This window comes from Cherax quadricarinatus, chromosome 20, assembly GCF_038502225.1.
Source record: "Cherax quadricarinatus isolate ZL_2023a chromosome 20, ASM3850222v1, whole genome shotgun sequence".
Lineage (NCBI taxonomy): Eukaryota > Metazoa > Arthropoda > Malacostraca > Decapoda > Parastacidae > Cherax > Cherax quadricarinatus.
The window spans coordinates 5310391-5327815 of record NC_091311.1 but is presented as its reverse complement, the minus strand read 5'-3'; the positions used below and the strand labels follow the sequence as shown (position 1 = coordinate 5327815).

Sequence of the window (17425 nt, the reverse complement as noted above, 5' to 3'; positions counted from 1 at the left end):
TCAGCCACATAATGGTCACTTCAGTCACATAATGGTCACTTCAGCCACATAATGGTCACTTCAGCCACATGAATGGTCACTTCAGTTACATAATGGTCACTTCAGTCACATAATGGTCACTTCAGCCACATAAATGGTCACTTCAGCCACATAAATGGTCACTTCAGTCACACAATGGTCACTTCAGTCACATAATGGTCACTTCAGTCACGTAATGGTCACTTCAGCCACATAAATGGTCACTTCACCCACATAAATGGTGACTTCAGTCACATAATGGTCACTTCAGTCACGTAATGGTCACTTCAGCCACATAAATGGTCACTTCAGTCACATAGTGGTCACTTCAGCCACATAATGGTCACTTCAGTCACGTAATGGTCACTTCAGCCACATAAATGGTCACTTCACCCACATAAATGGTGACTTCAGTCACATAATGGTCACTTCAGTCACGTAATGGTCACTTCAGCCACATAAATGGTCACTTCAGTCACATAGTGGTCACTTCAGCCACATAAATGGTGACTTCAGTCACATAATGGTCACTTCAGTCACGTAATGGTCACTTCAGCCACATAAATGGTCACTTCAGTCACATAATGGTCACTTCAGCCACATAAATGATCACTTCAGCCACATAATGGTCACTTCTGTCACATAATGGTCACTTAAGTCACATAATGGTCACTTCAGCCACATAAATGGTCACTTCAGTCACATAATGGTCACTTCAGCCACATAATGGTCACTTCTGTCACATAATGGTCACTTCAGTCACTTAATGGTCACTTCAGCCACATAAATGGTCACTTCAGTCACATAATGGTCACTTCAGTCACATAATGGTCACTTCAGTCACATAATGGTCACTTCAGCCACATAAATGGCCACTTCAGCCACATAAATGGTCACTTCAGCCACATAAATGGTCACTTCAGTCACATAATGGTCACTTCAGTCACGTAATCATCACTTCAGCCACATAAATGGTCACTTCAGTCACATAATGGTCACTTCAGTCACGTAATCATCACTTCAGCCACATAAATGGTAACTTCAGTCACATAATGGTCACTTCAGTCACGTAATCATCACTTCAGCCACATAAATGGTCACTTCAGTCACATAATGGTCACTTCAGTCACGTAATGGTCACTTCAGCCACATAAATGGTCACTTCATTCACATAGTGGTCACTTCAGTCACATAATGGTCACTTCAGTCACATAATGGTCACTTCAGCCACATAAATGGTCACTTCAGTCACATAATTGTCACTCAGTCACATAATGGTCACTTCAGCCACATAAATGGCCACTTCAGTCACATTGGTCACTTCAGTCACATAATGGTCACTTCAGTCACATAATGGTCACTTCAGCCACATGAATGGTCACTTCAGCCACATAATGGTCACTTCAGTCACATAATGGTCATTTCAGTCACATAATGGTCACTTCAGCCACATAATGGTCACTTCAGCCACATGAATGGTCACTTCAGCCACATAATGGTCACTTCAGTCACATAATGGTCATTTCAGTCACATAATGGTCACTTCAGCCACATAAATGGTCACTTCAGTCACATAATGGTCACTTCAGTCACATAATGGTCACTTCAGCCACATAAATGGTCACTTCAGTCACATAATGGTCACTTCAGCCACATAAATGGTCACTTCAGTCACATAATGGTCACTTCAGTCACATAATGGTCACTTCAGTCACATATCGGTCACTTCAGCCACATAAATGGTCACTTCAGTCATATAAATGGCCACTTCAGTCACATAAATGGCCACTTCAGTCACATAAATGGTCACTTCGGTCACATAAATGGTCACTTCGGTCACATAAATGGTCACTTCGGTCACATAAATGGTCAATTCGGTCACATAAATGGCCACTTCGGTCACATAAATGGTCACTTCGGTCACATAAATGGCCACTTCAGTCACATAAATGGTCACTTCAGTCACATAAATGGTCACTTCGGTCACATATATGGCCACTTCAGTCACATAAATGATCACTTCAGTCACATAAATGGTCACTTCGGTCACATAAATGGCCACTTCAGTCACATAAATGGCCACTTCAGTCAAATAAATGGTCTCTTCAGTCACATAAATAGTCACTTCAGTCACATATTGGTCACTTCAGTCACATAAATGGTCACTTCAGTCACATATTGGTCACTTCAGTCGCATAAATGGTCACTTGAGTCACATAAATGTTCACTTCAGTCACATAAATGGTCACTTCAGTCACATATTGGTCACTTCAGTCACATAAATGGTCACTTCAGTCACATATTTGTCACTTCAGTCACATAAATGGTCACTTCAGTCACATAATGGTCACTTCAGTCACATAAATGGCCACTTCAGTCACATAAATGGTCACTTCAGTCATATAAATGGTCACTTCAGTCACATAAATGGCCACTTCAGTCACATAATGGTCACTTCAGTCACATAATGGCCACTTCAGTCACATAATGGTCACGTCAGCCACATAAATGGTCACTTCAGTCACATAAATGGTCATTTCGGTCACATAAATGGTCACTTCGGTCACATAAATGGTCACTTCCGTCTCATAAATGGTCACTTCAGTCACATAAATGGTCACTTCAGTCATATAAATGGTCACTTCAGTCACATAAATGGTCACTTCGGTCACATAAATGGTCACTTCCGTCTCATAAATGGTCACTTCAGTCACATAAATGGTCACTTCAGTCATATAAATGGTCACTTCAGTCACATAAATGGTCACTTCGGTCACATAAATGGTCACTTCCGTCTCATAAATGGTCACTTCAGTCACATAAATGGTCACTTCAGTCACATAAATGGTCACTTCGGTCACATAAATGGTCACTTCCGTCACATAAATGGTCACTTCAGTCACATAAATGGCCACTTCAATCACATAATGGTCACTTCAGTCACATAAATGGCCACTTCAGTCACATAAATGGTCACTTCAGTCATATAAATGGTCACTTCAGTCACATAAATGGCCACTTCAGTCACATAATGGTCACTTCAGTCACATAATGGTCACTTCAGTCACATAATGGCCACTTCAGTCACATAATGGTCACGTCAGGCACATAAATGGTCACTTCAGTCACATAATGGTCACTTCATCCACATAATGGTCACTTCAGTCACATAATGGTCACTTCAGCCACATAAATGGTCACTTCAGCCACATAATGGTCACTTCAGTCACATAATGGTCACTTCAGCCAAAAAAATGGTCACTTCAGCCAAATAAATGGTCACTTCAGTCACATAATGGTCACTTCAGTCACATAATGGTCACTTCAGCCACATAAACGGTCACTTCAGTCACATAATGGTCGCTTCAGTCACGTAATGGTCACCTCAGTCACATAATGGCCACTTCAGCCACATAAATGGTCACTTCAGTCACATAATGGTCACTTCAGCCAAATAAATGGTCACTTCAGCCAAATAAATGGTCACTTCAGTCACATAATGGTCACTTCAGTCACATAATGGTCACTTCAGCCACATAAATGGTCACTTCAGTCACATACTGGTCGCTTCAGTCACGTAATGGTCACTTCAGTCACATAATGGTCACTTCAGCCACATAAATGGTCACTTCAGTCACATAATGGTCACTTCAGTCACATAATGGTCACTTCAGTCACACAATGGTCACTTCAGCCACATAAACGGTCACTTCAGTCATATAATGGTCACTTCAGTCACATAATGGTCACTTCAGCCACATAAATGGTCACTTCAGTCACATAATGGTCACTTCAGCCACATAAATGGTCACTTCAGTCACATAATGGTCACTTCAGTCACATAATGGTCACTTCAGTCACATAATGTTCACTTCAGTCACGTAATGGTCACTTCAGTCACATAATGGTCACTTCAGTCACATAATGGCCACTTCAGTCACATAATGGTCACTTCAGCCACATAAATGGTCACTTCAGCCACATAATGGTCACTTCAGTCACATAATGGTCACTTCAGTCACATAATGGTCACTTCAGCCACATAAATGGCCACTTCAGTTACATAATGGTCACTTCAGTCACATAATGGTCACTTCAGTCACGTAATGGTCACTTCAGCCACATAAATGGTCACTTCAGCCACATAAATGGTGACTTCAGTCACATAATGGTCACTTCAGTCACGTAATGGTCACTTCAGCCACATAAATGGTCACTTCAGTCACATAATGGTCACTTCAGTCACATAATGGTCACTTCAGCCACATAAATGGTCACTTCAGTCACATAAATGGTCACTTCAGTCACATAATGGTCACTTCAGTCACATAATGGTCACTTCAGTCACATAATGGTCACTTCAGTCACATAATGGTCACTTCAGTCACATAATGGTCACTTCAGCCACATGAATGGTCACTTCAGCCACATAATGGTCACTTCAGTCACATAATGGTCACTTCAGCCACATAAATGGTCACTTCAGTCACATAATGGTCACTTCAGCCACATAATGGTCACTTCTGTCACATAATGGTCACTTCAGTCACATAATGGTCACTTCAGCCACGTAAATGGTCACTTCAGTCACATAATGGTCACTTCAGTCACATAATGGTCACTTCAGTCACATAATGGTCACTTCAGCCACATAAATGGTCACTTCAGCCACATAAATGGTCACTTCAGTCACACAATGGTCACTTCAGTCATATAATGGTCACTTCAGTCACGTAATGGTCACTTCAGCCACATAAATGGTCACTTCACCCACATAAATGGTGACTTCAGTCACATAATGGTCACTTCAGTCACGTAATGGTCACTTCAGCCACATAAATGGTCACTTCAGTCACATAGTGGTCACTTCAGCCACATAAATGGTGACTTCAGTCACATAATGGTCACTTCAGTCACGTAATGGTCACTTCAGCCACATAAATGGTCACTTCAGTCACATAGTGGTCACTTCAGCCACATAAATGGTGACTTCAGTCACATAATGGTCACTTCAGTCACGTAATGGTCACTTCAGCCACATAAATGGTCACTTCAGTCACATAGTGGTCACTTCAGCCACATAAATGGTGACTTCAGTCACATAATGGTCACTTTAGTCACGTAATGGTCACTTCAGTCACATAATGGTCACTTCAGTCACATAATGGTCACTTCAGCCACATAAATGATCACTTCAGCCACATAATGGTCACTTCTGTCACATAATGGTCACTTCAGTCACATAATGGTCACTTCAGCCACATAAATGGTCACTTCAGTCACATAATGGTCACTTCAGCCACATAATGGTCACTTCTGTCACATAATGGTCACTTCAGTCACATAATGGTCACTTCAGCCACGTAAATGGTCACTTCAGTCACATAATGGTCACTTCAGTCACATAATGGTCACTTCAGTCACATAATGGTCACTTCAGCCACATAAATGGCCACTTCAGCCACATAAATGGTCACTTCAGCCACATAAATGGTCACTTCAGTCACATAATGGTCACTTCAGCCACATAAATGGTCACTTCAGCCACATAAATAGTCACTTCAGTCACATAATGGTCACTTCAGTCACGTAATCATCACTTCAGCCACATAAATGGTAACTTCAGTCACATAATGGTCACTTCAGTCACGTAATGGTCACTTCAGCCACATAAATGGTCACTTCAGTCACATAGTGGTCACTTCAGTCACATAATGGTCACTTCAGTCACATAATGGTCACTTCAGCCACATAAATGGTCACTTCAGTCACATAATTGTCACTTCAGTCACATAATGGTCACTTCAGCCTCATAAATGGCCACTTCAGTCACATTGGTCACTTCAGTCACATAATGGTCACTTCAGTCACATAATGGTCACTTCAGCCACATGAATGGTCACTTCAGCCACATAAATGGTCACTTCGGTCACATAAATGGCCACTTCAGTCACATAAATGGCCACTTCAGTCAAATAAATGGTCACTTCAGTCACATAATGGTCATTTCAGTCACATAATGGTCACTTCAGCCACATAATGGTCACTTCAGCCACATGAATGGTCACTTCAGCCACATAATGGTCAGTTCAGTCACATAATGGTCATTTCAGTCACATAATGGTCACTTCAGCCACATAATGGTCACTTCAGCCACATGAATGGTCACTTCAGCCACATAATGGTCAGTTCAGTCACATAATGGTCATTTCAGCCACATAATGGTCACTTCAGTCACATAATGGTCATTTCAGTCACATAATGGTCACTTCAGCCACATAATGGTCACTTCAGCCACATGAATGGTCACTTCAGCCACATAATGGTCAGTTCAGTCACATAATGGTCATTTCAGCCACATAATGGTCATTTCAGTCACATAATGGTCACTTCAGCCACATAATGGTCACTTCAGCCACATAATGGTCAGTTCAGTCACATAATGGTCACTTCAGCCACATGAATGGTCACTTCAGCCACATAATGGTCAGTTCAGTCACATAATGGTCACTTCTGTCACATAATGGTCACTTCAGCCACATAATGGTCACTTCAGCCACATAAATGGTCACTTCAGTCACATAATGGTCACTTCAGCCACATAAATGGTCACTTCAGTCACATAATGGTCACTTCAGTCACATAATGGTCACTTCAGTCACATATCGGTCACTTCAGCCACATAAATGGTCACTTCAGTCATATAAATGGCCACTTCAGTCACATAAATGGCCACTTCAGTCACATAAATGGTCACTTCGGTCACATAAATGGTCACTTCGGTCACATAAATGGTCACTTCGGTCACATAAATGGTCACTTCGGTCACATAAATGGCCACTTCGGTCACATAAATGGTCACTTCGGTCACATAAATTTCCACTTCAGTCACATAAATGGTCACTTCAGTCACATAAATGGTCACTTCGGTCACATAAATGGCCACTTCAGTCACATAAATGATCACTTCAGTCACATAAATGGTCACTTCGGTCACATAAATGGCCACTTCAGTCACATAAATGGCCACTTCAGTCACATAAATGGTCTCTTCAGTCACATAAATAGTCACTTCAGTCACATATTGGTCAATTCAGTCACATAAATGGTCACTTCAGTCACATATTGGTCACTTCAGTCGCATAAATGGTCACTTGAGTCACATAAATGTTCACTTCAGTCACATAAATGGTCACTTCATTCACATATTGGTCACTTCAGTCACATAAATGGTCACTTCAGTCACATATTTGTCACTTCAGTCACATAAATGGTCACTTCAGTCACATAAATGGTCACTTCAGTCACATATTGGTCACTTCAGTCACATAAATGGTCACTTCAGTCACATATTGGTCACTTCAGTCACATAAATGGTCACTTCAGTCACATAAATGGTCACTTCAGTCACATAAATGGTCACTTCAGTCATATAAATGGTCACTTCAGTCACATATTGGTCACTTCAGTCACATAATGGTCACTTCAGTCACATATTGGTCACTTCAGTCACTTAAATGGTCACTTCAGGCACATATTGGTCACTTCAGTCACATAAATGGTCACTTCAGTCACATATTGGTCACTTCAGTCACATAATGGTCACTTCAGTCACATAATGGTCACTTCAGTTCAACATCAGCAAATACAAAGTTGTGAAAACTGATAAAGGGACAATAAGACTGGAAAGGTTGTAGACCTCACTGAAAGCAAAGGAGCAAGGGGTGTGGGGGTGAACATTGCTACAAGCATATCTCCGGAGAAACACCTCAACACAGTAACCTCTGCACCTAGGTGCTTATTCTGCAAATCTAAAAATAGCTTTCAGGAAATTCAAGAGTGACTATAATGTGGGTTTATACTAAGCATGTCGGGACCGTCCTGGAGTACGCAGCACCACTGTGGATCCCACACCTGAATGTTAAGTTGCATGGCCTACAATGAAAGGCTTACGGGATTAAATCTAATGACCCAATACTACAAGACAGAAGGACGAGGGGAGACTTGATAACAACATACAAAATATTCAGAGAAATTGATTGGGCATTAGGGGACAAGAAATATGTAATGAGGGGCACAACTGCATGGTAATGACACACGTGAGTCACGGGGATGTCAGGAAGTATATTTACAGTCTCACAGTGATCGAGAAGTGAAGTGACTCCGACCAAGAAGTGGAGATAGACTATATACACAGTTTTATGAGCAGGTACGGGAAGGCTAAGAAGGAGTAAATCTGGCAAGTGGTAAGTTGAGAGGCACGGGTGACACTTGTGTCATGTGTCACACACAGGTATGTGTCAGAGCAGCAGGTAATGTGTCATGTGTCACTCACAGGTATGTGTCAGAGCAGCAAGTAATGTGTCATGTGTCACACACAGGTATGTGTCAGAGCAGCGGGTAATGTGTCATGTGTCAGAGCAGCGGGTAATGTGTCATATGTCACACACAGGTATGTGTCAGAGCAGCGGGTGATGTGTCATGTGTCACACCCAGGTATGTATCAGTGTTACAAAAAACGCGATTCTAAAAGCTTAGAGATCTCCAGTGAATACTAGAAAGGACTGCCCTTCTAGCATCCAGCCTGTTACTGGGTTTTCGTAACAAGTAGTCAGTATCCTTGTCCAATTATCCATTAAAATTCAGTATTATTCAATAGTGCTTCAGGATTACAACTGGTAGGCTACTAAATAGAGAAATTAAAATTTAATAAATTTATTAAGTCTAGAGGTATATTATCAAATTAAATTAATCACAGCAATCAAAATAAAATCAATCTCTCGAGTTCAGTATTATTGTGCTGAAAGCACATATCACATTTATAATTCTTAAGTACCGTCTGGTACATTAACATTTAATGAGATATTACAAATATGTACAAGTAAGTTTGTGTATGCGTGTAAGTGCTCTAAGTAGTTCACTATGTCTCACGACTCGACTAGACTTAAACAAGTGACTGACAAAGTCCTTACATAAACTAACTTCTTGACCGACTGGCAAACAGAACAGTCTGCTTGAACAATGAAAAGAATGCTAAGCCCAATAGCAATATAACAAGTGACTGCGACACAATCAGGATCAAGGAGATAATATAACGACACTAAGTAGGGACCATCAGCAGATCCTCCACAAAAGTTACAAAACTCCCATACTACTGAATCTAAGTTCAGCATAGGAAAAACCCTGACTGTGACAATACACAGAAACCAGTACAAAATTAGGTCAGAAGCTACAGCTAAGGACCTGAGATGCTCAGAGTGTCTATGTGACACACAACCTCAGTACAACGTCGAAAATCACGAAGTCTATACAATGTTCTGTGAACAGAGTTCTACAGAACTAACAATAATAATGAGACAGACAATCTGTCCAACCACCAAGCGAGTCTAGAGCAGATTGAATACTTCACGAGAGGTGAGGACACCCCCCTCGATCACGTGATAGCCCCGTGGACAGCACAGCTCAGAAGCCGGCAGTATAACGAGCGACAAGCGATAATTACAGTAGTTTGACAATCAAGACTTGAACTGAGCACATATTATGTACATCCTAACAACGTAAGTCAAATAAGAATATAAAGCAATATATTTACGATTTAGCTATTATCGCAAATATAAGCAATATAAAATTATATGAAAAGATAATATACATTATATATATATACATAATAATCATTGTAACCCATTCAGGGGTTGCAACACCCCCCCCCCAAACACGACAGACGGTCGCACTAGGAGTTGCATTAAGGTCTTTCACATTATTACTGATGACTCATATCAATACAATTTAATATAAACATTAATCAGTCTCTCTTGTGCCAAGCACCTCTACAATTTCACAGCGTCCGTCACTAGGATATGCCCCTAGTTCTAGGGCAGTACACAGTATCGTATCTCTGCATACTCGTGGTTATGTACATCAGTGTAGAGACAGGATAGCACTGACGAGCAGGGCACTGAGGCTCGATCATAGTAGAGGAGACTGCATTCCACTCTTAAGTAGTGGTTGTGGAATGCGAGGCAGTATGAACATCTGAGTATGAAACAGCTGAAGGTGTGTAGTGAAGGGGGGGGGTCTCCGGCAGGACAGTGTTGCGTCACGCAGTACATCACCCGCACCACACTACCCACTCAACACTCAGCTTGTCTCCTCCTCACACAACAATACTGTGAATACATAAATATAATAATTAGACATGACATGAGTATATATAGTTAATATGGGCTGGAGGGATTAAGTTACTTTACTGAATTTGACATAGCAAGTAACAAAAGGTATTTGGGCATAAAATTACGTTAATTTAATATAACTGATAATTATTAAGGACGAGACAGAGCGTCAGCAATTACATTACAATGACCACTTATGTGTTTTATACTAATAGAATAAGGTTGGATTTTGAGGGCCCACCTCATGATCCTAGCATTTTTACTTTTCATGGTGTTAATATAAGTGAGTGGATTGTGGTCTGAAAAAACGTTAATTTTAAATGGGGAAGTGCCCAAATACACGTCAAAATGTTCCAAGGACACCACAAGAGCTAGAGCCTCTTTCTCAATAGTGGCATAATTTTTCTGGTGTCGTTTAAGCTTAGATGAATAGTAACATATAGGATGGAGAATGTCAGTGGATGTTGACTGTTGGAGCAGCACAGCGCCCACTGCATAACCACTCGCATCTATATGTAAAAAGAAGGGAAGATTAAAATTAGGACTTTTCAACACAGGAGCAGAGGAGAGCAAACGTTTCAACCTTTTAAACGAGTCTGAACAATCTCTAGTCCAGGTGAACTGAACTTTGCTACTAGTAAGCTCAGTGAGAGGAGCTGCAATCTGAGAAAAGTTTGGACAGAACCTGCGATAATATCCTGCCATACCCAGGAATCTCTGTACTCCTTTCCTATCCTGTGGCACTGGAAATTCAGAAATTGCACGAACCTTAGCCTCAATAGGAGCAACCTCACCTTGGCCGATACAAAAGCCTAGATAGGTAATCTTGGCTTGACCAAAACTACATTTGGCTAAGTTGACAGTGAAGTTGTAGTGCGCCAGTCTCTCAAACAATGCTCTGAGACGCGTCAAGTGCTGTTCCCACTCGTCACTGTACACCACTAAGTCGTCAAGGAGTAGACTCCTTCCAAGTTGTGGGTCAACTCGTTCATTATACGTTGGAATGAAGAAGCCGCGTTACATAGGCCGAAGGGGGTGACGTGGTAGTTAAACAATCCATCTTGAACAGTAAAAGCAGATATTTCTTGAGCACGTTCAGTAAGAGGGACTTGATAATAGCCTCGTAAGAGATCTAAACGGCTGACAAACTGGGCTCCTGACACACGGTCAATAAGGTCGTCAATGCGAGGTAGAGGATAACCATCAGGCAAGGTGACAGAGTTCACTTTCCTGTAATCAGTGCACATCCTGAAACTACCGTCAGGTTTAGGCACTAAAATACAGGGAGATGCCCATGGACTTTTACTGCGCTCAATAAGTCCGTGAGATAACAGAAAATCAACCTCTTCTCTCAATGCTTTATGCTTTGTTGGACTCATCCTATATGGTGATTGCTTAATAGGTGATGCTCCCTGTACATCAACGTCATGTACACCCAGAGTACAACGTTTAGGAACATCACCGAACAATTCAGGGAAATGCAAAATCATGTTTTTAATATCACCAGCTTTATTAATCCCAAGGTTACTAAGAAAATCGTCTAGTGATTGTAGAGTCACTGAATTTTCTAAACGAACCTCTATACCTCACCTCTAGAGATGTCAGGTAGACTGACGTTTTCTTCCTCTGTCCTAGGAAGAATAGAAGTAGTAGGTAGAGGACTAGCGTAGTATGTCTTAAACTGGTTAACATGGTACACATGATTAGATTTCTTTTTCCCAGGCGTACGTATCAAATAATTTACGTCGCTAAGCTTTTTCACTACTTCCAGGGGACCATCATACCTGGCTTGTAGAGCATGACCTGGTACTAATTTCCGAGCAATCACCTTATCTCCTGCTTTAAAAGATCGAGAGACAGCACGCTTGTCATAATGTTGTTTCATTCTAGCTTGGGGTGAAACTAGGTTTTTCGAAGCTAGCTCTCTAGCGGCTGTCAAATGTTGCTGCATTAATGAAGGTGAAGTACTCAATGATGGATTTGATTTTCCTGTCCACACGTCTTTTAACACTGCAAGAGGACCACGCACTTGGTGTCCGAATATTAATTCAAACGGACTAAACCCGAGACTTTCTTGCTCACTTTCTCTCATAGCGAACAGAAGAAAAAGTATACCCTCATCCCAGTCTCTAGAAAAATGTTCACAATAAGCTCTCATCATGAACTTCAGTGTCTGATGAAATCTCTCTAGAGCACCTTGTGACTGTGGATGATAACTGGTTGAAAGTACAGACTTTATTCCTAGGTGGGATAATGCTTCTCGAAAGATCTTAGAAGTGAAATTAGATCCCTGATCTGATTGTATCTCTCTTGGCAATCCAACCTGGGAGAAAAATTTCATCAGCGCTCTCACAATAGCACGAGCATTAATTTTTCTCATAGGAATAGCTTCGGGATAGCGTGTTGCAGCGTCCATAATAGTAAATAAGTATTGGTTTCCTAGTTTGGTTCTAGGCAAAGGACCAACACAATCAATAATAAGACGTGAGAATGGTTCACCATGCACGGTGATAGGAATGAGAGGCGCAGGTGGAGGTCTGTGTGCTGGCTTGTCTGTCACTTGACACACGTGGCAACGTCGCACATGATCAGCTACTGTTTCCTTCATCTTTGGCCAAGTAAAATGTTTTGCCAGTTTACCGAGTGTCTTCTTGACACCCAAATGTCCTCCTATGGGACTATTGTGAGCAAAATCAATGGCTTGTTCACGAAATGTAACTGGTAACACTACGAGATGCTTGACTGTGGTGGAAACACTATCAGCTGACAACTTACATGTATTTTTCTCCATCAGTACACCGTTACTATAATAGTAACAATTATCGAGATCCTTTGCTTCACTCTCAGTAACTGCTATATCTCTCAGTCTTTCCAGTGACTGATCAACAAACTGATCCTTGATTAAATCATCATGAGTAAGAAATTTAACATCAGTAGTGTCATGACTAGGTTGATGACCGGGGGGAGTTAATGTTAATGATCCTGGGTGCAGAGCGTCACTAAACAACATATTCAAGCCCAAATCATTGTCATCCACTAACTCAACAGGAGACAAGGAAGGTTGTTGAATCTTTGACATAGCTCTAGTAATTGCGCTGAGAGGAAATAAAATAGGTTTCTCTCTACAAGCTTCAATGGCATAATTATCATCAGTGTTATTATTAATCACAAGTGGTTCCTTACATATACCAGCATGAAGGATATCGTTCCCTATCAACAAGTCCACTGACCTGATGGGAAATACACCACTGGATATACCCACTGAAATATAACCAGTATAATAGCTTGTTTCAATATAAACTTTGTGCAGAGGTACTTTTATAACAGCCCCTCCATAGGCTTCTAACAATACATCTATCTTGCAATAGGTATCGTCAGTTATGGGCAGTACATCTTCTCTTAATAACGTGAGATAACTGCCAGTGTCTCTGAAAGAAATTATCTCAGTTAGATGTGATTCGTCAAATCCTACTTTATCTCTCGAAAAGTAAGGACTCATCGCTGAACGAATCTTTTCGTCAGATACACTTTCTGACGCTAGTCATCTATCCTGAGTAACATTATCTAAAACAGTAGGATAAGAGGAATTGCTAGGATTTTGGTGTCTTTGTTGCTCGGAAGAGGATACGACTTGTGTGGGGGCGCCAGCCGCACGACTGCTTCTCGTATCTCTTTCTAACTTATAGCAATACTCTCTAGTATGTCCTTTTCTGTTACAATAGGTACATTTAACTTTCTTCTTCTCGATATCAGATTTCTGTCTAGCCACAGAGACAGATTCAGGATTGTGAGTTTTCCTGGTAAAGGTACGAGAAGTTACAGTAGCAGGTACATCAGGCCGGCCATGAGCAGCTGATTTAGGTTGCCAACTTCTAGGACAATTTTTAGTTACCTTGTTTCTCTGTGTTTTAGTACGTACAAGTTTGTGAGAAATCTCGTAATTGTCTGCTAATGCTGCAGTTTCCAGAATATCCGAGGTAGTATGATCGATCAGATATTCTTGTATGTCAGCAGACATACAGTTGTTAAACTCTTCGTGTAGTAACAACTGAACTAGACTGTCGTAGTTGTTACACTTGGCAGACCTACACCACCTCTGAAATGCAACTTTTTTCTCACGAGCAAACTCTACACAAGTTTGATCTTGTCGTCGTTGTAACGTACGAAATGCTCTTTGATAACTTACAGGTAACAAGTTATACGTCTCTAGAATTGTTTGTTTGACAGCGTCATAACTAATGCACTTGGCAAAAGGTAAGGCTGCAGTACAGGTTTGAGCTCTTCCCGTCAAAGCAGTATGCAACAATGTAGCCCAGTGCATACGTGGCCAATTCATAGCACGTGCCTGGTTCTCAAACACATCAAAATATGTGTCTAAGTCACTTTCAAAAAACTTAGGAACCATAGATGCAGCTTTCTGCACATTAAATGTGTCCTGTGATCTATCAGTCTGTTGTCTTCCAAGACGAACATTTTCTCTTTGGAAATCTTCTTCGTTCAATTTCCTCTGTGCCTCTATTTGTGCAGTCTGCAACATAAGGAGGCGTTCCAACCTCTCAAACTGTTCCTGAGAGATAGGACCAGTAGGTAATGGAGGAGTAGGGAAATTAACGTGGTCTGGACGGTCCTTAGGTCGGACACTTAGTCCAGCCGTCTCTAGAGAGTCTAGATCTGGTCTAGTATAAGTAGATACAGGTGTATCATACACTGTACTAGTATTAGGCTGTCATACTACCAGCTATACTCTGTACTATAGTGTCAGTGAAGGAAGGAGCGAGCGAGAACTGATCTGCACTAGGCTCAGACACTAGGCTCACTTCTGCTCTAGTTGCTCTTTCTTCAACTTCAAATAGAGTCATACTTCCTAATTGTGACACTAGGCTTTCTGAATCTGAATCATAATCAGACATCTCTGTATGAGCAGGAAACAATATATCTTTAATTAATGCTCTGACAGTTTCTGCGGTGTAATTCCTGTTATACGTCACACCGAGATACTTGGCTACTCGCCAACACGTCTGAAGTTTTAATGTACTTAACTCAGACAAAGTCAGAGTATCAATTAACTGTTTCACTTTGGCATACATCACGAAAATAATTGTACTACGAGAGAGTGATTATGGGAAACTATAATCCTAATAGGAATTTTAGTGTTAGTTGTCTTAGAGTTAGAACTCATAAACAGTATTTCCATCTCCTTGGATCAAGAGACTCAGTCAAGTACATACATCCACCTGGTATGTTGTACAAGACTAAACTCAAAGTCTTCAGATTAGGAAAGTACTCAAAGTGTTTGATCATAGAAGTACTAGTATGTCAAACTGGACTATTTCTCCAACACCTTGGATCAAGAGCCTCCCGGACAGGACCCCATTTGTTACAAAAAACGAGCAGCGAGTGATGTCATGTGTCACACACACAGGTATGTGTCAGAGCAGCGGGTGATGTGTCATGTGTCACGCACAGGTATGTGTCAGAGCAGCGGGTAATGTGTCATGTGTCACACACAGGTATGTGTCAGAGCAGCGGGTGATGTGTCATGTGTCACGCACAGGTATGTGTCAGAGCAGCGGGTGATGTGTCATGTGTCACGCACAGGTATGTGTCAGAGCAGCGGGTGATATGTCATGTGTCACACACAGGTATGTGTCAGAGCAGCGGGTAATGTGTCATGTGTCACATACAGGTATGTGTCAGAGCAGCGGGTAATGTGTCATGTGTCACACACAGGTATGTGTCAGAGCAGCGGGTGATGTGTCATGTGTCACACACAGGTATGTGTCAGAGCAGCGGGTAATGTGTCATGTGTCACACACAGGTATGTGTCAGAGCAGCGAGTGGTCAAGCCTCGCAGGACAGCATCGTTCCCGTGCTCCACCTTCCAGGAGGAGGCAACAGAGTACTGCTTCGTGTACATCAACACTGCCAGAACCAAGGCTGTGTCTCAGGTCAAGAGACGCTGCGTCCCTTACTACAAGCCCAAGTGTAAGTACCATTGTCAACCTTTCTACTCTTCTTACTTCCATTTAACTTACTTTTCTAGAGTCTCCTCATTTTTAACCCTCTTAACTTAACACCTGTGTGTTGCTAGCAACTGTAACATTCTCCTGCTGCTGATACTGCCACGTTCTGTGTCGCAGTCTATATATATATATATATATATATATATATATATATATATATATATATATATATATATATATATATATATATATATATATATATATATATATATATATATATATACATATATATATATATATATATATATATATATTTATATATATATATATATATACATATATATATATATATATATATATATATATATATATATATATATATATATATATATATATATATATATATATATATATATTTATATATATATATATATATATATATATATATATATATATATATATATATATATATATATATATATATATATATATATATATATATAAATATATATGGAGTTTTTGGAGACTAGATTGTTGAAAAAAATATTAGCCTAGTCAAGATAAGTGGTTTGTATAGATTTATATAATGTCCTCTGGTTGTGGTCTTCATCTGAGGACATAAATACTTTCCTACCAAGACTCAGTGATCTTGATTCGCCCATTTATTAAGTTACAGTTGAGAAGGAAGTGGATAACAATCTTACGTTACTTGATGTCTTGATCGACCGAGTTGATGGAACTTGTAAGTTCACAATTGTTACAATATTATTCCAATCATAAAGTGATGTTTTTGAGAACTTAACGTGATAGCAGCCAGGTGTATATAAACGAGAAATTCGCGAAAATCTTTGATGCTGCTACGAGACTACCTGGAGTTTACCTGGAGAGAGTTTCGGGGGTCAATGCCCCCGCGGCCCGGTCTGTGACCAGGCCTCCTGGTGGATCAGCGCCTGATCAACCAGGCTGTTGCTGCTGGCTGCACGCAAACCAACGTACGAGCCACAGCCCGGCTGATCAGGAACTGACTTTAGGTGCTTGTCCAGTGCCAGCTTGAAGACTGCCAGGGGTCTGTTGGTAATCCCCCTTATGTGTGCTGGGAGGCAGTTGAACAGTCTCGGGCCCCTGACACTTATTGTATGGTCTCTTAACGTGCTAGTGACACCCCTGCTTTTCATTGGGGGGATGGTGCATCGTCTGCCAAGTCTTTTGCTTTCGTAGTGAGTGATTTTCGTGTGCAAGTTCGGTACTAGTCCCTCTAGGATTTTCCAGGTGTAT

General features: G+C 40.9%; 1 protein-coding gene across 1 annotated transcript in view; it reads left to right on the top strand.

Annotated features, from left to right (window-relative positions):
- The window catches only part of LOC138852975 (uncharacterized), a 501217-nt gene that overhangs the window by 308183 nt on the left and 175609 nt on the right, over nt 1-17425 (top strand). Inside the window, exon 6 of the mRNA XM_070086859.1 lies at nt 16006-16172. Coding sequence (XP_069942960.1) covers nt 16006-16172 — 167 coding nt within the window. The remainder of the gene's footprint in view (nt 1-16005; nt 16173-17425) is intronic.